Here is a 20,315-nt window from a genome sequence, read left to right on the forward strand (position 1 = left end):
GTGAAACCGTAAATCCCACCGCCTTCCATTTGATTGGCTATTTCAAACATTTAGACATTGAGTGCTTTTGAGCCGCTAAAGGAACTAGACGTTTTGCCTCAAGTGGGCTGTGTGGGCCATTCGTCTGGGCTTACTCATTCTTCATATAGCCTACTAGTGCTGTCAATGGATCAATCGCATCCAAAATAAAAGTTTGTTTACATTGTGTATGTACTGTGTATATTTATTATGTATATATCATTACACACACATGCATGTATATGTTTAAGAAAAATGTTATGTTTATAATATGTAAATATTTTCAAAACATATGCTATATATGTTTGTATCTATATAATAAATATACACCGTACACACATTATGTAAACGCACACTTTTGGATGCGATTAATGGTTTGACAGCACTAATATTTGCACATCAGGCCCAAAACTCCCAGTGCTCCAGATGAAGCAAGAACAATTCAGTTTGAGCTAGACCTCTCCAAGAGCTGGAGTCTTGGCTCTTCACGTAGAGCTGGAAGGATCTTTCTATGTTCGTGGGACAGCGAAGCTTCTTACGAGGAAGTCAACACTTATGTTTTTGTAAATCCTTGTTGGGAAAACTGTGCAAATCTTAGCGAGTAGCGATTGTTTTTGTTGATGTTGTAGTGATTGTTTTGGTGGTGTATGACAGAGTAACGGGGATCTGAAGAGGAAGTGGACGTGGGCAGTGGAGTGGCTAGGCGATGAGCTGGAGAGAAGGCCGTACACGGGAAACCCTCAGTACAGCTACAACAACTGGTCTCCGCCGGTCCAGAGCAACGAGACGTCCAACGGCTACTTCCTCGAGCGCTCCCACAGCGCACGCATGACGCTGGCCAAGGCCTGCGAGCTCTGTCCTGAGGAGGTGAGCCGTCCGGATCAATAGGGATCTAACCATATTAGCAGTAGTCTCGATATCATGACCGTATGAAACTATAGGTCTTAGACAAGAAAGTGTAACGTTAGTTTTTAAAAAAATATTGAAACCGTTTATTCTAACATAAAAGGTCTTTAAAGTTGTGTTTTGGCATCTGTCAAACCGAAAGCACAATAGAATCTCTTCATCAAGTCGAAGCACACTTGGTTCAGACGATCAGCTGCTGATCCGCTGTTTTCTGCGTCTCAGAACAGCTCCGTTCACACTGAATGAATGCAGTCAACTCCTTTATTACATCTGATGTGAGTTTAGCACGCGTTTGGAAACCCAACAGCTGCCAGTGATGCTTTATTTTCAGATTCGCATAATTCCCAACATTTTAATGGGCAGATGATTACAGCGCTTCACTAGATTTGTAGTGAGATGTGTTTTTGTGCCTGTTTTCACTGAAGCTGGAGTTTTCCTTCAAAATAAAGCTTAAAGTGCAGCATGAATTACTGACAGCGAGCGGTTTAAATGCAGTCCAAATTTAAAATATCTTTCAAGTGTAGAAATTAAGAAAAGTATTGTAATTTCCCTACTGTACTGTAAAACACAAATAATGTACCTATGATATATTCATTTTCATTTATTTTACAGTGCAATTGTTTTACAATACATTACTGTCTATTGCTGGCTATTACTGTCATAGGAATAACAACAATATAAAATTATTATTATTATTATCATCTGAGTGTGCTGCAGCCTAGATGTAACTGCTGATTTAGTCTGGCCTGGGGAGAATCACACTATTTCCCGTCTAAATACTGTAAAGCTGATGTAAAGCTGCTTTGACACAATTTGCATCGTTAAAAGCACTACACAAATAATATTGACTTGACTTGATTATTATTATTATACTCTAATTAGCTTGGCTTCCTAAAGCACCAGTGTGAATGTAATTTAGACTGATAAAAAGAGGCTCGAGTCCCCTTTAAAGTTCAGCTACAAGTCAACTTTTGTTTTCTGACTTTAGTTCTCTTAGTTACGAAACATGGGTTGCAGCTCTTAATTTTGAACTCTCAAAGTGCATTAGATGGAAGAATTTAACTTTAAAATGTACAACATTGTCACAAGTCTTCATTTGTCTTTTTTTTATTTTATTAAATATTGTATTGTGGAATTAATATTGAGATGATATCGTATCGTGAGATTTTGATATCATTACATCCCTGCTAATCAATAGAATTTTGGGGAGCTGGTCTATTTCTTGAATAATAGGTAATAATACAATAAGATTTTTAATAAGCATTAGGCTAAGAGTTCAGTAATGCTGAGATATTGATGCTTAATGGCTAAAATGCTAACATCTACAGTGACTTGCGTCCAAGCTGTACGTGTTATCAGTTCATGCGTTCCCTGGGAATCGCTCTACTAGATCAACACATGTTTGTTTGTTTGTTTGTTTGTTCAGGAGCCAGATGATCAGGAAGCACCTGATGAGCACGACTCGTCTCCGCCGGAGGACACGGCCCTCTATCCTCATTCTCCAGGGACGCAGTATCAGCAGGTGACGTCCACACACTAGTCCTTCATACACCAGCGATGACCGTCTCAGCCCAAAGTTACATGCTTTTATGCTCATGGTGGAATTTATTCAGTATCGTAGTTTGTGCACTTTTTCTTATTGGATAAAAACTTTATTCTACTCGACTGTGTGCATAAGCATTTTTAGGATTTATGTGCATCTTGGCGTTTCCATCCAGTGTTTTTTTATGCACTGTTCCAAAATGCACATAAAAATAGGTGGATGTAAACATAGCTATTGTTAGATCTTCATCAGCCTCTCTGACTCGTGTTGTGTTCCTCGACTGAGCCTGGTTTCTCCCAAGGTTTTCTGTCACCGATGGAGTTTTGGTTCCTCTGGCTTGCTTAGTTGGGGACACTTTCCAGCGATATCGGCGACTTGATCGCACAAATACTATTAGAACTGAACGGAGCTGGATGATAACATCACTGAATTCAATGATGAACTGCTTTTAACTGAAAATTGAGTGTTTACTATTGTCCTTCTGCATTACTGACACACTATTTAATAAAGCTGCACACAATCTGTATTGTTAAAAGCGCTGTATAAATAAAGCTGGTTTGATTGTTTTCTCTCTCTGCAGCCAAATAACCAGCCTCACGGGCAGCCCTACACCGGCCCGGCCGCCCAGCACATGAATAACCCGCAGAGACCCCAGCAGAGGCCTCAAGAGAGCTGGGAAGGAACCGACGAGGTCCCTCCAGTCCAGACTAAAGAGTAGCAGTCACCCACACCTCCCGCTCGTTTCCAGGACCGAGACCAGGCTCCTAACACTCTCTCTGACAGCGCTGACGGCCCTCTCCATACTCCATCTGTCTCTGATGATGACCCTGGAGCGGTCGCGGGTGTCCACACCGCCTGCCTGCAGAGTTCGGTGCGCAGACGTGCTACTCTCGGTGTGAACCGTCGCTGTATCGGAGCGTGCAGGAATGTGATGGTGTATATAGTGTGCAAACATCTGGACCTTTGGACGCCCTCCAGCTCCATCATCATCATCTGAAAACACCACAGCAGCCGAATGAAGGGAAACCCGAGTGTTGCTCGTATGCGTCAGTGTGGACCGTTGCGACAAACGCTGCATCCTCGCGACTCTCCGTGGGGTTTCTGGGTCAACTGTGTCGCTCTACTGATTTAGACGGCATTGAAATCTTTCTGATTTGTTTTGTTTTTCTTTTAGGAGTGTGATCTTCTGTTAGGGTCTTGAACAGCACATCCGCTTCATCCTTATTAATGTTGGTGTGATAAAGTGGCTGCAGATTGGCACCTTTACTCCACAGACTACATTCTCTCTGGCGCTCGAGCCCATGTCTCATTTGTATTGTCAGCGAGCTGGAAAGTGTAATAACTCGTTAATGTTTTGCCACCATTGAATGGAATTTCAGTTGCCCTAGTTCTGAGTTTGGTTCTTGGCTCCTCCCACCTGCTCTGTCCCTGTCCAATGAAAATGCAGCCCCGGCCACACTGCACACTGTATCCGGGGAGATTTGCAGGGAGAGGTCATCAGGATGCATTCATCAGCTGTACTGGATTTATAAAGTGTGGCTCTTTTGTCTAAATACCAAAATCCCTGCGAGGGAAATTGAAGCCCACCATATTCTATTTTGCAGTTTTCTTTAATAGAGGTTATTTTGTTGAATCTGAGAAGAAAGTGTTTGAATGCAAAGGCGTTGTTATTTTTAAGAGGATATTTACTGTACAGAGTTCAGTGAGCCCTGTTTTGGCCGCCCGTGGTTTACGGTGTGAGGTTGGATTCTGGAGCTGCTTTGTGACGTTTTCACTTGAAGTCTTTCTTTTTCTGCACAGACGTATAATAACAGAAGCATTGCACCACTAGAAACAATAAATTAAACCCTTCAAAGCAAGCTTGACTTTTTATTAGCTTTCCGATGATTTCTATATAAGGTACATTTTGTAAATACCTGCGTTTCACAGACCCGCTCGTACTCGTCATCGCGTCCTGAGAGATTCGGTTCAGTAGACGCCACGTGAATTTGCTGAAGGTTATCCTGAAACATCTGCCAAAACCCATCCTAACAAAGACTGAACTGGGTAGTGAGCGGGTTAAACCGTCTTAACTAGCACTACAGGTCCTCCTTCTCTCAGGCCAGCTGTTAAGAATACAGGAGGATCTCACAAGCTTCGTTTGGTTTGTTCTTGTGCTCCATTTTTGTAAACGCCTCATCAGAATGACATTTGCTTGATTTTTTGTTTGAATTCTAAAGCTCTTTTTGTGAAACGTGCATGGATAATATTCCTCGATTGGCCTTTGAGCACTGTACAAACCCAGCACACTGTAAAATTATACTTTAAAGGTAAAAAAATAAATGGTATTTGAATTACGTGTCTGTCTACTACACTGACCCACATCCTCAGCTCAAAACATCTAAAAATACTGCTCATGGTTTAATGTGTGCAATGAAACGCTGTGTGTGTACTCTGACATTTCAGTCAGGAAGCAGCATCATGTTTCGAAGGGGTTTTGTAAAATGACTTCTCCGTTAAACGACTGGACGACTCTTCCTTCTGAAACTTCTCCTCTGCCGTCTCTTTCTGTTCAGGTTTGAGCACACAGAGAAAACTGTGATGATTCACTGCAAACACATGAAATAAACCTGTAGACATTCAGGTGTGTTCTGCACAGAGAAATCCTCCAGCAGTGAACGCACACGTCCTGTAGCTCAACACTACCATACAGAAAATATCTGTCCCTGCAGCACAGAAGCAGTCATGAGTAACACAGGTATATCTGTAGCAATAGACAACAATACATTGTATGGATCAAAATTATACATTTCTCTTTTATGACAAAAATCATTAGGATATTAAGATCATGTTCCATGAAGATATTTAGTAAATATACCGTAAATATATCAAAACTTCATTTTTGATTAGTAATATGCATTGCTAAGAACTTCATTTGAACAACTTTAAAGGAGATTTTCTCAATATTTAGATTTTTTTGCTCCCTCAGATTCCAGATTTTCTAATAGTTGTATCTCAGACAAATATTGTCCTATCATAACAAACCATACATCAATGGAAAGATTATTTATTCAACTCTTATGACTGGTTTTGTGGTCAATATGGATTTGCTGGTTGAACAAATGAAGTGTATTCCCAGGTGATCAGTGAGAACTTCTAGGAGATGAAGTGCAGCAGCATTAAATGACTGACAGATGACACAGATTCTGGGAGAAACTCATCACCGATTCATCTCCGCTGTTGTAAACAGATCCGTGTGGCGTAGCTGCTCAAAGTCTCGCGAGAGTTCTGTCGTCCAATAAAGTGACGCGGTTTCCGCTGCGCTCTTATTTCACCTCAGATTGAGAAAGACGCGCAGCTCCGATTATCTTCGACGCGAAGTCTTCCTCAGACACACAGAAGAACATTAAAACACAAACGCTTCATCCTAAAGCGACGTTAACGCTTCGGAGGAACCCGTTTTTCTTTCCTTTGTTCAGAGTTACACGTCTTACCGACCGGCGTCGACGGGAACCACGGGACACGAGCGAGAGCGACATACCGGCGAACAAAGAAACCCATTTGAGTGCGACATCAACCCTCATCACCCGTTAGTTATGAGTCATGTGGCCGTCGAGAATGTGCACGGTCTAGACCAGCAGGTAAGCCGGGGTCGACAGCGGGGTTTCGGGCTGTTTCGGGCGCGGAGCGTGTTTAAGATGGAGGCTGTGAGGAGCGGATGATGGCGGAGCTGCGGCGCGTCACACGCGGCTGCGCTCACGGGCTGCTTTAATTACCGGCTTTTATGAGTTTAGAAAGGTTTTCGTGTAAGTTAGAGATTGAAGTGTAGTTTATAAACGGCTGTGTAGTTCATAGACGCGCGACACAGATCAATAGATCGAGCTGCAGAACTCTCCGCTGCTGGATGCGTGGCCTGCTTCTGGCCCTTTGTCTGACCTGCGCTCGATTTCGCTCTATTTACCTATATATTATATATTTACGGTCATTTACACCTTATTAACAACTGGCTTTGTTTTTCTATGTTAGATGAACCCAAACGAACACCAATATCTCGATGTAAACATGCCAAACGCGTTTTAAATATCATTTAATAAGTCTGGATAAATATGAACCTGGAGCACAAAACCAGTCATAAGAGTACATTTTATGAAATTGAGATTTCTACATCATCTGAATAAATAATCTTTTCATTGATGTATGGTTTGTTATGATAGCACAATATCTGTCTGAGATACAACTATTAGAAAATCTGGAATCTGAGGGAGCAAAAAAATCTAAATATTGAGAAAATCTCCTTTAAAGTTGTTCAAATGAAGTTCTTAGCAATGCATATTACTAATCAAAAATGAAGTTTTAATATATTTACGGTATATTTACTAAATATCTTCATGGAACATGATCTTAATATCCTAATGATTTTTGTCATAAAAGACAAATGTATAATTTTGATCCATACAATGTATTGTTGTCTATTGCTACAGATATACCTGTGTTACTCATGACTGCTTTTGTGCTGCAGGGACAGAAAGGGTCACACAGAGTGATTATATATTATATTCAGATGTAAGTGAATATAATTGCGTCGTCATGTCTCGGGGTTTGATTGTTGCGGTATGAATCCGGTCATCAGTGTCTGATGATGTTGTCTAGTAATGGTTTCAGCTGATGATGTTACTGAGGAGCGCGGAAGGCTTGAATGAAGTCGGTTCTGATCTCGGCAACGAGCTCGAGAGCGCCTCCGGTGGAATCCGTTACTTCCTCTCACACCGATCCTCGTTCAGCTCTTCAAGGGTTTTTTTAACTCCGTCGTTTCTCTTTCAGCTCGCTGTCCTAGACTTGAACTCCGCTGATCTTCAAGGAGTCACTGGAAGTGAGTATCTGTTTCTTAGCTGGTTCTCTCTTCAGTGTTGCTCTGGATGCAGAGTTGTGTTTGTCTTGCTAACAGTCTGTCCTTCTCCAGGGCGCTACATTCCACCTCATTTAAGGAACAAAGAAGCTTCCAAAAATGGTACGTAACGTTACACTTTTCTTCTAGACGTGTCTGGTTAGCCCTAAAGCTCCAGTGCTGTTGGAGATTGTGATTGTCTGACTTAAAGACAGCGTGGTGTTTGTTTGTGGCTCAGCATGTCTGTAGGACGTCTGTCAACTTTCCATCCAAAGGTGCGAGTTTAACTTGTGCGCACAACTGGAATATTGCATAAAACGTTTGCGAATAAGCACCGTTTACATCCAAGTCAAAAGACAATAAAGAGAAACTGATAAGTCTTATTATTATTATTTGTATAGTGCTTTTAACAATACAAATTGTGTCAAAGCAGCTTTACATTGGCTTGAAATAATGCTGGGTGGCTTTATATCAGCTTTACAGTATTTAGACGGGAAATAGTGTCATTCTCCTCTGGCCAGACAAAATCAGCAGTTTACATCTAGACTAAAGCAGAATCAGATTGTGCAAAGGACTCATCTGGTTCCTGTGGTCTTGTCCCGATGGCACTAATTATCACTAAGAAAACTAGGTGAAGCCACTGAATATAATAATTTTCATATGTGATAAATTACATGCACCTCAGAGCCAGCAGACAAAACCCTGTCAGTGCTTTCAGAGGTGGATGCTGCAGTTTGGGAACGCAGTCGTGTAAGAGTTATTCAGAACTATTTTGATGGCAGGCTTTGCTCCGGCTTTTCAGAACCACCAAAACATTTGAGATGCACTGTTTTTGTTTAAAGACCCCACTCGGATGAGGGGGGAAATATTAAGAGTAGATGCTCTCATGTCTGCATTTACTTTAAATTTTCTGCTATTTGCAAGCAATGCCATCGTAGTCGGTCAAGTCGAGGACTGGTTGCAGACTACTGAACTAGGGCCGAGTCGTGCGAGTCCATGCCTTGCTTGACTGACTACCGTCCGCGCCAGAAAGCTCAGCTCCATCTAAAGGGCGATGGAACGCTTCTAGCTCACGTGTGTTAAGTAACATCATCCTCTCGCTCTCTTGCAAAGATGCTCCCGGAGGATGGGATAACGGACGCAGCAATGGCTTCGTGAACGGCTGCAATGATGGCCGTGACAACCGCATGAACGGGGGCAACAGTTTCGGAGGCCGCGGATCCATGCGCAACGACCGCGGAGGAAGAGGTGGCTTCAGAGGTAAAACCAGCGGGTCCTACAACCCAATCCAGCCAATGCAGAGCGCAGGCAGGTGTCTTCGACATGCGTCTGAGAGAGCTTGCTTTGCTGTTTGACTACAGGACTTGCGTTGCTGCTTTTTGATATGAATCGTTCTCTTTAATAGGATTTGGTTATGACAACAAGGAGGCCGGTGGGTGGAATGCCCAAAAAGACACAGCCTACAACAGCTTTGGCGGCCGCTCTGACAGAGGCAAATCATCTTTCTTCAATGACCGCGGGTCTTCATCCAGGGGGCGGTGAGGCTTGCTTTTTTTTTTTTTTTTTTTTTAACTTTCATTCTTTATAGAATGAAGTAGAGCTGCACAATTAATCATTAAAAGACCACGATCTCGATTAAAACACCCATGTGATGTAATATTATTCAATGACAAGGATTCGCCCGTGTCTATTAAACCTTTGAAAACCTTACGGGAACTTTCAAATCTGCGCTTGCACTAGTGCTGCTCGATTATGACAATCATGATCTCGGTTATTTTGGTCAATATTGTAATCACGATTATTTAAAAAGATTACGAGTGGGCCAAGTACAACCAAAACTTTATATGAAATATTTATTTAAAGATGGTGATATATCAAGTATATATTTTTGGTGATACGGTTGCTGTCACATCTACATTTTAGAGACCAGTGAAATGGCATAATTCTCAATACCTTAGCAGAATACCAGAGTAACTAAAATTAGTAAAAAATTAAAAAATCTAAAGTAGCTATTCAGTTAACAGCCTACTAGAGAAATTGACTAACCTAATGTCGGCCTAAACTAAAACAGCATAGTCTTCTCTGTAAGAATTTAAACTTTCTTTGTTCCTTATTAAAGCTACAGAAGTCCTTCAGTCAAGAGCAGTGTGTGATGCTGAATTTGTCTTGTTTGATTTTAATATAAAGCACACAGCAGGAATATTAGCCCGCTGTCACTGAGGCGCACGGATCCAATTTACTGTTACACAAGTATTTTCATTCTCAAGATTTATTACATAACCGACAAGGGTTTATGTGAATAATCACCAAGCGCCACGGTGTATTTGACCGTTTAGGCGCTAAAAGATGTCAGTGTTGTTCCATCTCTGAGAGCAGACATGGTAATCTTCCCGAGGAACAGCGCAAGTTCTCTCTCACACTTTTATAGTTTGGATATAAACATTGATGTCTATGGTAGCAATCAAAATATAGCAAATCACCATTTTAAAAGTAATTCACTCTTCAAATAACGTTTGTGTAGGTTACATTGTTTGGCCACTAGATGGCGACAAGTGACTTAAAATATAGTTGTCATTGAATCATTCATTCAAACCAATTCTTCGTATTAAAAACTTATTTTTAAAATTATTTTATATATTTAAATTAACAAACACTGTTAAACTGACTGCAGCAATTAATATTTTGCCACAGCCTTTTGTAAATTATGCATTCATTTAAGATCAGAATCGTGCTGCACAAGAATGAACTTTGACTCGTGATGGAAGTCTCTGTAAGTCCTGGATTCGTCTGAAGCGGTGTTGTGCTTGGCAGGTACGAGCGTGGCGGTTTTGGCGGCGGTGGGAACAGCCGATGGGCGGAGGACTCCAGAGACGATGAAGATTGGTCCAAACCGTTGGCTCCCAATGAGCGCGTGGAACAGTGAGTGTTGCTGTTTTGACATGACACTGCTCTCAGGTTCCTGTGAAGGTGTTTGTACTTCCATATCCTTAAAAAATGACTGACATCAGATTGAACATCAGATCTGGAGTAGTTACGATATTCATATGTGACCCTGCAGCACAAAAGCAGTCATCAGTAACACAGGTATATCTGTAGCAATAGACAACAATACATTGTATGGATCAAAATTATACATTTCTCTTTTATGACAAAAATCATTAGGATATTAAGATCATGTTCCATGAAGATATTTAGTAAATTTCCTACCATAAATATATTAAAACTTAATTTTTGATTAGTAATATGCATTGCTAAGAACTTCATTTGAACAACTTTAAAGGAGATTTTCTCAATATTTAGATTTTTTTGCTCCCTCAGATTCCAGATTTTCAAATAGTTGTATCTCAGCCAAATATTGTCCTATCATAACAAACCATACATCAATGGAAAGATTATTTATTCAGCTTTCAAAATTGACCCTTATGACTGGTTTTGTGGTCCAGGGTCACGCGTGTTAATCTTGTAAGTGCAATCGTTATGACCTGGAGGTTGCGTGTGATTTGTCTGACGCTTGTTTTTCCTGTTTTCTTGCAGTGAGCTCTTCTCTGGAAGCAACACAGGGATTAACTTTGAGAAATATGATGACATTCCTGTTGAAGCCACAGGCCAGAACTGTCCACAACATATTGAGAGTGTGAGTCACCTGATCCAGATATGAGTTGAATTGCTAATTATTATTTTTTTTAATAAATTCTTCATCTGTGTGTGTTGTTGTAATGCAGTTCCATGATATCGATATGGGAGAGATCATCATGGGTAATATAAACCTGAGCCGCTACACACGGCCTACTCCAGTCCAGAAGTATGCTATTCCCATCATCAAGACAAAGAGAGACCTGATGGCGTGCGCACAGACAGGTCAGATGTCCGTTTAGTTGCTCATGTTTTTTTTGGTGTATGCTAAATGCTTGATTGACATTGTCTTTGTTACTTTAACCAGGTTCTGGTAAGACTGCAGCCTTCCTGTTGCCAGTCCTGAGTCAGATATACACTGAAGGACCAGGAGAGGCGCTGCAGGCGGCGAAGAACAATGCACAGGTAGTACTTCCTGTTTGCCAATTGATAAAGAACTGGCTCTCTACATTTGGCGTTTATCTTGACTGGGAGCATTCTTGTCTTTAGGAAAACGGGAAATATGGCCGCCGTAAGCAGTATCCCATTTCACTGGTTTTAGCCCCAACAAGGGAGCTGGCTGTCCAGATCTATGATGAGGCCAGGAAGGTAATAAACAACAACCAGAACACAGTCTCATTGGCACTTCCTGATTTCTGATGGTTGAAATATATTTAAATAGTTTTTTTTCTTTTTCGTGTGTGTAGGTTGCGTACCGCTCTCATGTGCGGCCCTGTGTGGTGTATGGAGGCGCTGATATCGGTCAGCAGATTCGTGATCTGGAGAGAGGCTGCCATCTGCTGGTGGCCACGCCTGGGCGTCTGGTGGACATGATGGAGCGGGGCAAGATCGGCCTGGACTACTGCAAGTATGTCAAAGATCTGCTGCACTTTGTGCCTCTGTGGAACGTGGTTGTGTTTGCTGTTGTTTTTACGATGAGCAAATTTCCACCGGTCTGTTATTGTGGTGACATTTCCACGCCCCTAAACATGACAACGCAGAACAAAACTAAACGTGATTGGTTGCTTTACCTGTCAGTCATATGGCCTCTTGGGCGGGCCTTGGCCATTCAAAGCAGCCGTCAGTCTGAAGGTCTGGCTACGTGAGACTACTTTTAATGGTACCCAGTTTTAGGTCCAAGAATGCATTGGCTTTTCATACGTCACTGTTTTGTGTCTTGACCGTGAGCTGTGCGTTTCTGTCGTTAGCTATTTGGTGCTGGATGAAGCAGACAGGATGTTGGACATGGGCTTTGAGCCACAGATTCGCCGGATCGTCGAACAGGACACCATGCCGCCCAAAGGGCTTCGTCAGACCATGATGTTCAGTGCCACCTTCCCCAAAGAGATCCAGGTGAGTGTTTCAGCCTGAAGACATCTTGTAATGTTATAGTCTTAAGTAGGGATGCATCGATCCGATACTCAGGATCGGTATCGGCTCCGATACTGGAATTTCTGCTGGATCGGGTATCTGTCAGACGAGACCGATCCAAATCCGATATTGTGCGTATACTATTCTGTGTTATTGTTAAGCCCCACGAAAGCACAAAAACATTAGAAAGCACCATAGTCCAAGTGTTCTGAAGCGTTCCATAGTTTAATGTGAGGTACAGATGAATATTTAAGTCGTTAAATTCAAGTTCATGTAAATTCTTCTCTCCGCTGCTTCTTTCTGTCATCCTCCGTTCAGCATTCAAACTGTGTCCCGTTCGGTTAAGACAGTCAAGATGATGAAACTCTCCAAGAGCGCTCAATAACGGAGTTATAACTGTTAAACCTTTGTGCTTTGAACTTCTCTGTGGAGCTGCTCGCTGTGACTCCGTCTGATTCAAGCGCATCATTCTGCGCACGGGAAGCCATAAGCACTTTGTGCCGCTCTCTATTGGAGCTTTTCCTATTATAATGCTTTTGCGCAATGAAAGATTATTTATAGCGTTTCTTGTTCTGTCCTATCAAGGCTATTAATAATCTAATGTATAGCACAGTAATGGAGGCAGCAGCATTTATGATATATATGATAGATGGGACTGCTCGATCATCTGTCACTGCCTTCATTGTGCTATACATTTAAAAGAAATGTCTCTTTAATTTTATAGTTATAAATAAATACATTTACTTGTTTTCATTCGTGTATTTTACAACAATACAAACATTTGACCAGATATAGTCCTTCGCATATTCACTTTTATTTGTTCCCCACTAAATATTATCACTAAATGTTTAGATTTTATAAAATTGTGCACTCATGATTTTTCTAGAATTAATTTTGCTGCTAAATTATCCACTAACCTAATTTATAATAATATTTTTGTCATGGATTATGAATGGGCCTGTTTACACCTGGTCATTTCATGCGTTTTCGCTGATCCGATGTCTCTCTGATTTGTTAAACGTTTCAATTTACACATGGCCACAAAGTCCCAAAACGGATATAAATCCGATCTTCAATTCCTGCGCTATATTTAAATGTAACGAAATTCACTTCAACGAAATCAAAAGATAAGCGCTGCATTTGATTAATTATCAGCTCATTTCAAGATCAAAGAGCGCAATAGGAGAGCACGTGGCATCAGCACTGGGAAGATAAGTTTGTCTTATACTTTTAATGAAGAGTATTGTTGATCGTCTGCGTCTTCCAGTTTCATTCTCGGCAGTTTGCGTGTCTTCTGAAGAGATACTCAGCTACTCGTCCGCGGCGATGTGTGATGCATTAGCGCAGTCATCTGACTATAATGTCATATAGCCTATAACACGGTCTCACACGTTTATTTTTTACATTTTGGGACGAGTAAAACTTACATGTGGTTTGAACAACCAGATGCATTTACACATGTCCAGTTTGGTTTGGAACCAGACCACCTCCTGAAGTGGTTTGAGCGATCAGATTTATATTACGAAACGCATGAAGTGACCAGGTGTAAACAGCCCCTATATATTTTTTCATGTTGTTTTTTTTTCATTAAAATGTTGTCTAATAGATTGTGTTTAACACACAAGAGTGACACAGAAGTATAGAAATTCTACATTGATTTAAAAAAAAAAAAAAAAAAAAACTGCGCTGGGATCGTATCAGAATTGGTTGATACTCAGAATTTTCTGGATCGGATCTGAAAAAATATCGTTGCATCCCTAGTCTTAAGATGCATCTGGCTTGATGTTAATGTTTCCTAGATCTTGGCTCGTGACTTCCTGGAGGAATATATCTTCTTGGCTGTGGGCAGGGTTGGTTCTACCTCGGAGAATATCACCCAGAAGGTGGTGTGGGTTGAAGAAAATGACAAGAGGTCCTTCCTGCTTGACTTGCTCAATGCCACAGGTACATATGCCCGTAAATGACCTTCAAACACCTTCATCTGATTTTGTCTTTGCAGTCATTTCAGTATGATCGTGAAGGCAGATTGCTCTTCACAGGATGTCATGTTTAAGGAGATTTAAATTAGCTTGTTTTGGGAGCGGACTAAACTAGTCTTTAGGTAAAAGTAACTTGAGGTTGAGTAAAATGGGAAAGGTGAATTTTATTCTCAGCGGTTCTCTAAACACCAGAAATATGAAATTAAGATTCAGTCAGCTACAGATACAGAAAATTATGAATTGCATGCTCCACCAGCACCTGAACACAGAGCTTCATTTGAACCCATGTAAACCTTATCAAGACTGAAACTGATATTTGTTGAAGCTCATCATAAGGTCTGGTTTTATTCAGTCATTCCGAATGAGGTTCAGGACAGTACGGGGGAGAACGTAGAAAAACCTGGTGAGTAGAGACGTTTATCTGTCCACTGGAAGTGGAACGAATGTAAGTCTCATCTCACGTCTTCATTTTGCTTGAACATTGTTTGTTTTCCAACCCCTCCCTTCCCATGTCAAATGAGCTCTAGTTCTCATGCTGTTAGGATCTTGACATTAATAATTTACTTATTTCTCTTTCCCTCCCCCATATTTCTTTGGAAGTAGTCATGCTCTTTTTCAGTGGTTCTTTCCTGCGGCTGGATCTGTGCATGAAGTGGCATGTAACCAATGCCATGTTAAAATTATAAAGCCATAAGACTGCTGTAATTTGGTTGCATTCAGCAGGATAACACATGGTGTTAACGCAAAGTTCACTTCTATGAGATCCAAATGCTTGTCACTCCCTGTTTGTTGCTGTTCATTAGCTTCTGCTTGTACCGAAGCGTGATGCAAGTTGTTGATGGTCTTCATTTCCTCCAACAGGTAAAGAGTCTTTGACTTTGGTGTTTGTTGAGACCAAGAAGGGAGCGGACGCTCTCGAGGACTTCCTGTACCGTGAAGGCTACTCCTGCACCAGCATTCATGGCGACCGATCCCAGAGAGACCGCGAGGAAGCGCTCCACCAGTTCCGCTCCGGGAAATGCCCCATCTTAGTAGCCACGGCTGTACGCTGTCTTTCTTCCCGCTTTCGTTTGTTTAATCTGTGGTATGTTTTGGTGCAAGTCTCAAACGGTTTTGTTCCACAGGTGGCTGCTCGTGGTCTGGACATCTCCAACGTGAAACACGTCATTAACTTTGACCTGCCCAGTGACATCGAGGAGTACGTCCACCGCATCGGGCGCACCGGGCGCGTGGGCAACCTTGGTAATTAGTGACCCTGCTGATGATTGCAGTGACGGTAGCTATGTTTACATGGACACTTTTTGCTTCCATCGGAATGAATTCATTCTGACTGACGAATCGGAGCGGAGTGTTTACATGAACGCTAAATAAAGGCCTAGATATTTTAGACTATATAGAAATCCTGGCCAGGACACGTCTGGAAAAAATGGCACGTATGGTCACCCTAATGTAAACGCAGCTACAGTTGACGTTTGCTGAATCTTAATGTGTCTCAATTCAGCTGTTTTATTGGGTTGTCACAGGTCTTGCCACATCATTCTTCAATGATAAGAATGGCAACATCACCAAGGACCTGCTGGACATCTTGGTGGAGGCCAAACAGGAAGTCCCGTCCTGGCTGGAGAGCTTAGCCTATGAGCACCAACACAAGAGCAGCAGCCGCGGCGGGCGCTCCAAGAGGTGAGGCGCTTTTCCCAAGCTTTTTCCTTTTTACCATCGTCCCCAGGGCAACTTGTTAAAACAGTTTGGTGTTTTTCAGGTTTTCTGGTGGTTTTGGTGCCAGAGACTACCGTCAGACCAGTAGCGGCACCAGCAGCGGAGGCTTCGGGAGTCGTGGCGGCCGTAACCCTGGAGGACATGGTGGGAACCGCGGATTTGGTGGTGGTAAGGGTCGGTTTCACTCGGGAATGCCCTCATTGGGGGGAGAGGCCTTGGTGGCTTTTCTTGACTTGCTGCTTTCGAAGATATTTTCCACTTTAGCTGCATGACAACCCAGTTCATGAGTAACTTACCTGGTGTTTCTGGTCCTCAGGTGGCTTTGGTAACTTCTACAGCAGTGATGGCTATGGAGGAAACTATTCCCAGGTGGACTGGTGGGGAAACTAAGACTCCTTCCTTCACCTCTTCACTCCCCACGATGACAGTGGATCACCATGCCAAACTCACTGAATGGAAACCACATGTACCATAGCCAGACTATATACCCTGTGTAGCTTTGAAGAACTTTGCAGTACATTACCAGCTGTGATTCTCTGACCACATCCGGCGAGGCTTGAGCTCCGTGGGACACGGGGACGCCGGGATTTCTGGAGGTTCGACTGTAGCAGGACAACGGGGAACGGAAGCAGAAGTTTGCTTTAGATTCTTGGACTCTAGTTTTCCACTACATCTCTTTTCTTTATACTAAATGAGAATCATTTGTTTGTTAATGTACTGTGCCCTTAAATTTAGACTTGCTGTGTTTTGTTTGTTTTCCGTTCTCCTTTTTAAATGTCTGGCTGACAGTTTCCCCCCCCCCCCCCTTTTTTTTTTTCTTTTTTTTTTTTTCTCCCCGTTCAAAAGATTTGTTTGGATGGTATAACAAAAGCTTGGATGTAATCAAACCTTGGCAAAGTCTGGGATGGTCTGTCACAACCTCATTTTGAACTGAAATTTTGTATGGGGTCACCTGACCCCCCTCTATTGGCTTGTACCCTCTTGTGGTAAAACTATCACAAGGGAGTTAAAAATATTCAGTGTTGGAAGGAAAAGATCTCGCTCACTCTATCCTGGAGAGGCGTCAATAAGAGACGGAAGTCTTGTGAGAAAAGAAACCAAGCCATTCCAGTATATTATCTTAAATTTGGATGTTGTGATGAACAGTGTCTGCCTCCCGCCGGCCGATCCGCTTCACAACCGTACCGCAGAGGCAGCTAGTTCAGTACCACACGCTAGCTGTTTAGCGGGGTTTAACTTTCTTTTTTTTTCTTTTTTTTTTTTGAACCGTCGTGGAGGTAGCAATTGGATTTAACTCTTTCTTCCTTCGAAATCCATTCTTGAGGTCGATTAGCGCTGGGCTTGTGACAGCTTCCATAGTGAAGAGTTCGGATGGCTTCTCTAGGACCACGACCTCAGAGCGGACGGGCCCAGAAAGCCCAGCTCGTCTCTGAAGAAATCCGCATGCTAGTGTTCTTGTTTTTTGGTCAAGGAGATTTTCAAACCGATTTCTGCAGCAGGCTTTTACGTTCGTTACAAGAAACATGTTCACGTTTTGGTTTTTCTCTTTTTCAAGCTGCGTTGAATTCCAAAAGACATCCTCGGCTTTACTCTTGAGACACGGCTCCCTCGTGACCCCTGGATCTTAGGGAGGCCTGGGGTCAGTAGAATTCAGGGTACACCACGGGAAACCGCACGAGACGAGCTGCAGGGTGTGAAACCAGACTCGTGAAGGAGGTTTCCACGGCATCCTGGCCAAAGACAGGGTTCTTTTCAAACTCCCGTGAGTGGGATGCATTTAACTGAAGTGCAATAGATTTACTCTCAAGCGTGTTGTGCCTTTTGACATGAATTTGGAAAAGGTGACCTGAAGCAGATGCGTTGACAGTATTGAGGTGACTGGAGAGCAGTGGTGCTACTTAGGCCCTTCTGTGTTTCTTAGGCCCATCCAGTTTTACAGAAGTTGTTTTATTGCACATCTAGGGTTTTATATAAGTGTCTTTTGAGTGCGTGTCTTTAAGCTTCCAAATATTGTGTGTGAAGATTGAAAACGCAGCTTGTTTACAAAAGGGGAAGGGTTCTCCAATAGTTAACCAGGATTGATTTGGGACCAGGGGGATTAGCAGTGGGGAATTTAGCTATTTGCACAGATTACTAGATTCTACTTTTGCTGCTAGTTTGTGTAATTTATTAAGCATTTTTGAGAAATATTTATTTTTATAAGCCTAAAAGTGATAGTTTCAAGTAACTTGACCAAAAGACAGTACAAAAACACTGGCACTTGAATGTTGAATGTCACCCGTATGCGTGAAATTTATATTTTTCGGGGTAGTGTGAGCTTTTTAATGTTTAAGGTCATTTTGGACTCAGCCGAAATCCACATCTGTAATTGGTCAATCTGATTAAAGGAATCAATCCAATCAGTCAAACTCTGAATTGGCAGCCAAGATTTGAACGATAAACAACCATGCCAAGGTTTGGAAAACGTTACAGAAATATTTTTGTAAATGTGTATCATTGCAAAGTGTTCAGATTCTCCAGTTCTTTTTCTTTTTCTTTTTTTTTTTTTTTTTCAATATACATTTGTTTTCATTTGTACCCCCAGTGAATGTCTGGCACACGGCAATCTTAAGTAACAAAAACATGTGGTTATTCTCTATTGTTGCATTTGCATATTGGGCTATGGCGCTGGTGTTCTCTGACAGGTTTGGCTGAAAATTCGGTCTTAATTACAGAATCAGTTATGGGTGAGGTGTTGAAAGCATGACGTGAGAGGCTTTTAATTGACCAAATCATGTGAAAGAACATCACCAGAGCCCTTAGAGTTAGAGTATTTGCTTTATGTACTAGTTTAGAGGCTGTGCCCTGCACGAAAAATAAAATGTTTATTGTATGATTTTACCAAATTAAAAGTTGAAAATTGCAAATACAGAAACCGCTCTGGCATCTACTAAAGCATTTATTTCTGCTTTAATCCATTCCCCACGTCCCACATATTTGCCTGAATAATGGCCCAAATTCTTCTCACCCTTCCCAGGGCTCAGAAACATAGGACACCGTTAAAATAATCTGAGACATCAGTGGTTCAATCATAATTTTACAGAGCTACGAGAATACTCTGTACGCAAAGAAAAAAATAACGACTATTCAAACATTTGTCTCCTGCGCACCCCTATATAGATATATATATATATATATAGATATAGTGCCATTTTGGAGAGTATCACCTACATAAACAGCATATGCTGTACTGCGCCACGCAGATGTGTTTTCTGTTGTTTGCGCTTTTTGATCTGAACGAAAACAAACTATCCTGCGCCAGAACAGCAGCGGTTCACCTTTAGTAGAAATGGTGCCAGTGTGACCCGCAGGAGACTAATTGTTGAATAAAGTGGGGTTTTTTTGTTTGTTTTCACGCAAAGTATTCTGGTAGCTTCGTAAGATTACGGCTGAGCCAGTGATGTCACATGGATTATTTTAAGGATGCCCTTGCTACATTTCTGGACCTTGTTCTTAATTACATTGCTGTCTATGGAGGCTCAGAGAGCTCTCGGAGTTCATCAAAAATGTCTTAATTTGTCTTCCGAACATGAACAGGTTAGGAATTGTGTTTTTTCGGTTCGTGATTTCGTTTGAATCATTTGAGCAGTTCATGCACAGAGTCATTTGAAGCTAAATAAACTCTCAAAAATGCTGGATAGAGTGGAATATTTACCTAAAAAGCATTGGAAACTAGACTGAAATGGAAACTTCATTAAGATCAATACCTGCAGCTTATAAACGACTCGGGTAAAGACATCTTCCTAGAAACAGCATAATTACCGTGATTAAAAACCAATTAATGTTTTTGGAAATGTACCACAGACTATCATGATCAATAGTTTTAAAGCCATTTACTGAATTTGATCTCGAGTATATCAGTGATGTATCATGTTTGTTTGTTTTATGTACTATGGTATTCTTCAAACCACCTTATAAATACCATATTATATATAAATACCATGGTACCTGATTTTGCTAACTATTGAATAGTATGGTATGGATGTGAAAACCGTTTTTATTTGTCATGTCTAATATACATTTTCCTAAAATGGTAATAATATTACTCCTGGAGATGTTTTTGATCATTATTCAGTCTAGCCACATTACGTCCAACCAAATATTTAATAACCTTTATGTTGTGTTTCTTTTGGATGTCTTCCTAAACCTAAAATTCTCCCAGTTTTTCCTCTCATTATACAATTCCTGACATATTATGACAATGTGTTGCAGTGACAATAAAAAATAACAATGTGACCCAGAACAAGGAGAATATTAATTTTTTGAG

The 20,315-nt window shown here is 41.5% G+C and overlaps 2 protein-coding genes across 5 annotated transcripts in view; both read left to right on the forward strand.

Moving 5' to 3' along the window:
• Nucleotides 1-4,805, forward strand: part of LOC306879612 (ubiquitin carboxyl-terminal hydrolase 9X-like) — a 50,005-nt gene extending 45,200 nt beyond the window's left edge. For all 3 annotated transcript variants that reach the window (XM_079432698.1, XM_079432699.1, XM_079432700.1), the window contains 3 exons: nt 673-885; nt 2,351-2,446; nt 3,048-4,805. In XM_079432698.1, coding sequence (XP_079288824.1) covers nt 673-885; nt 2,351-2,446; nt 3,048-3,185 — 447 coding nt within the window. In that variant the 3' untranslated portion in view covers nt 3,186-4,805. The remainder of the gene's footprint in view (nt 1-672; nt 886-2,350; nt 2,447-3,047) is intronic.
• Nucleotides 4,806-5,739: 934 nt separating this feature from the next.
• Nucleotides 5,740-18,927, forward strand: LOC306879616 (putative ATP-dependent RNA helicase an3). 2 transcript variants are annotated; one of them, XM_079432713.1, is made up of 19 exons: nt 5,740-6,087; nt 7,268-7,316; nt 7,407-7,454; nt 8,445-8,639; nt 8,737-8,869; nt 10,143-10,250; nt 10,866-10,965; nt 11,054-11,189; nt 11,272-11,369; nt 11,454-11,552; nt 11,651-11,811; nt 12,152-12,296; nt 14,114-14,258; nt 14,646-14,696; nt 15,155-15,336; nt 15,418-15,535; nt 15,817-15,973; nt 16,053-16,177; nt 16,326-18,927. In XM_079432713.1, exons 1-19 carry the CDS (start codon nt 6,043-6,045, stop codon nt 16,397-16,399), a joined length of 2,169 nt encoding a protein of 722 aa, XP_079288839.1. In that variant the 5' UTR covers nt 5,740-6,042; the 3' UTR covers nt 16,400-18,927. The 2 variants fall into 2 exon arrangements, with proteins under 2 accessions (XP_079288839.1, XP_079288840.1); XM_079432714.1 differs by having other exon boundaries at nt 5,769-6,087; nt 8,445-8,591.
• Nucleotides 18,928-20,315: the final 1,388 nt, after the last annotated feature.

Source organism: Barbus barbus (assembly GCF_936440315.1).
Source record: "Barbus barbus genome assembly, chromosome: 13".
NCBI lineage: Eukaryota > Metazoa > Chordata > Actinopteri > Cypriniformes > Cyprinidae > Barbus > Barbus barbus.

Coding starts and splice junctions, on each gene's coding strand:
- LOC306879616 (XM_079432713.1), top strand. CDS start 6,043: ATGAGTCATGTGGCCGTCGAGAATGTGCACGGTCTAGACCAGCAG. Junction 6,088..7,267: donor TGCACGGTCTAGACCAGCAG/GTAAGCCGGGGT, acceptor TTTCTCTTTCAG/CTCGCTGTCCTAGACTTGAA. Junction 7,317..7,406: donor TCTTCAAGGAGTCACTGGAA/GTGAGTATCTGT, acceptor GTCCTTCTCCAG/GGCGCTACATTCCACCTCAT.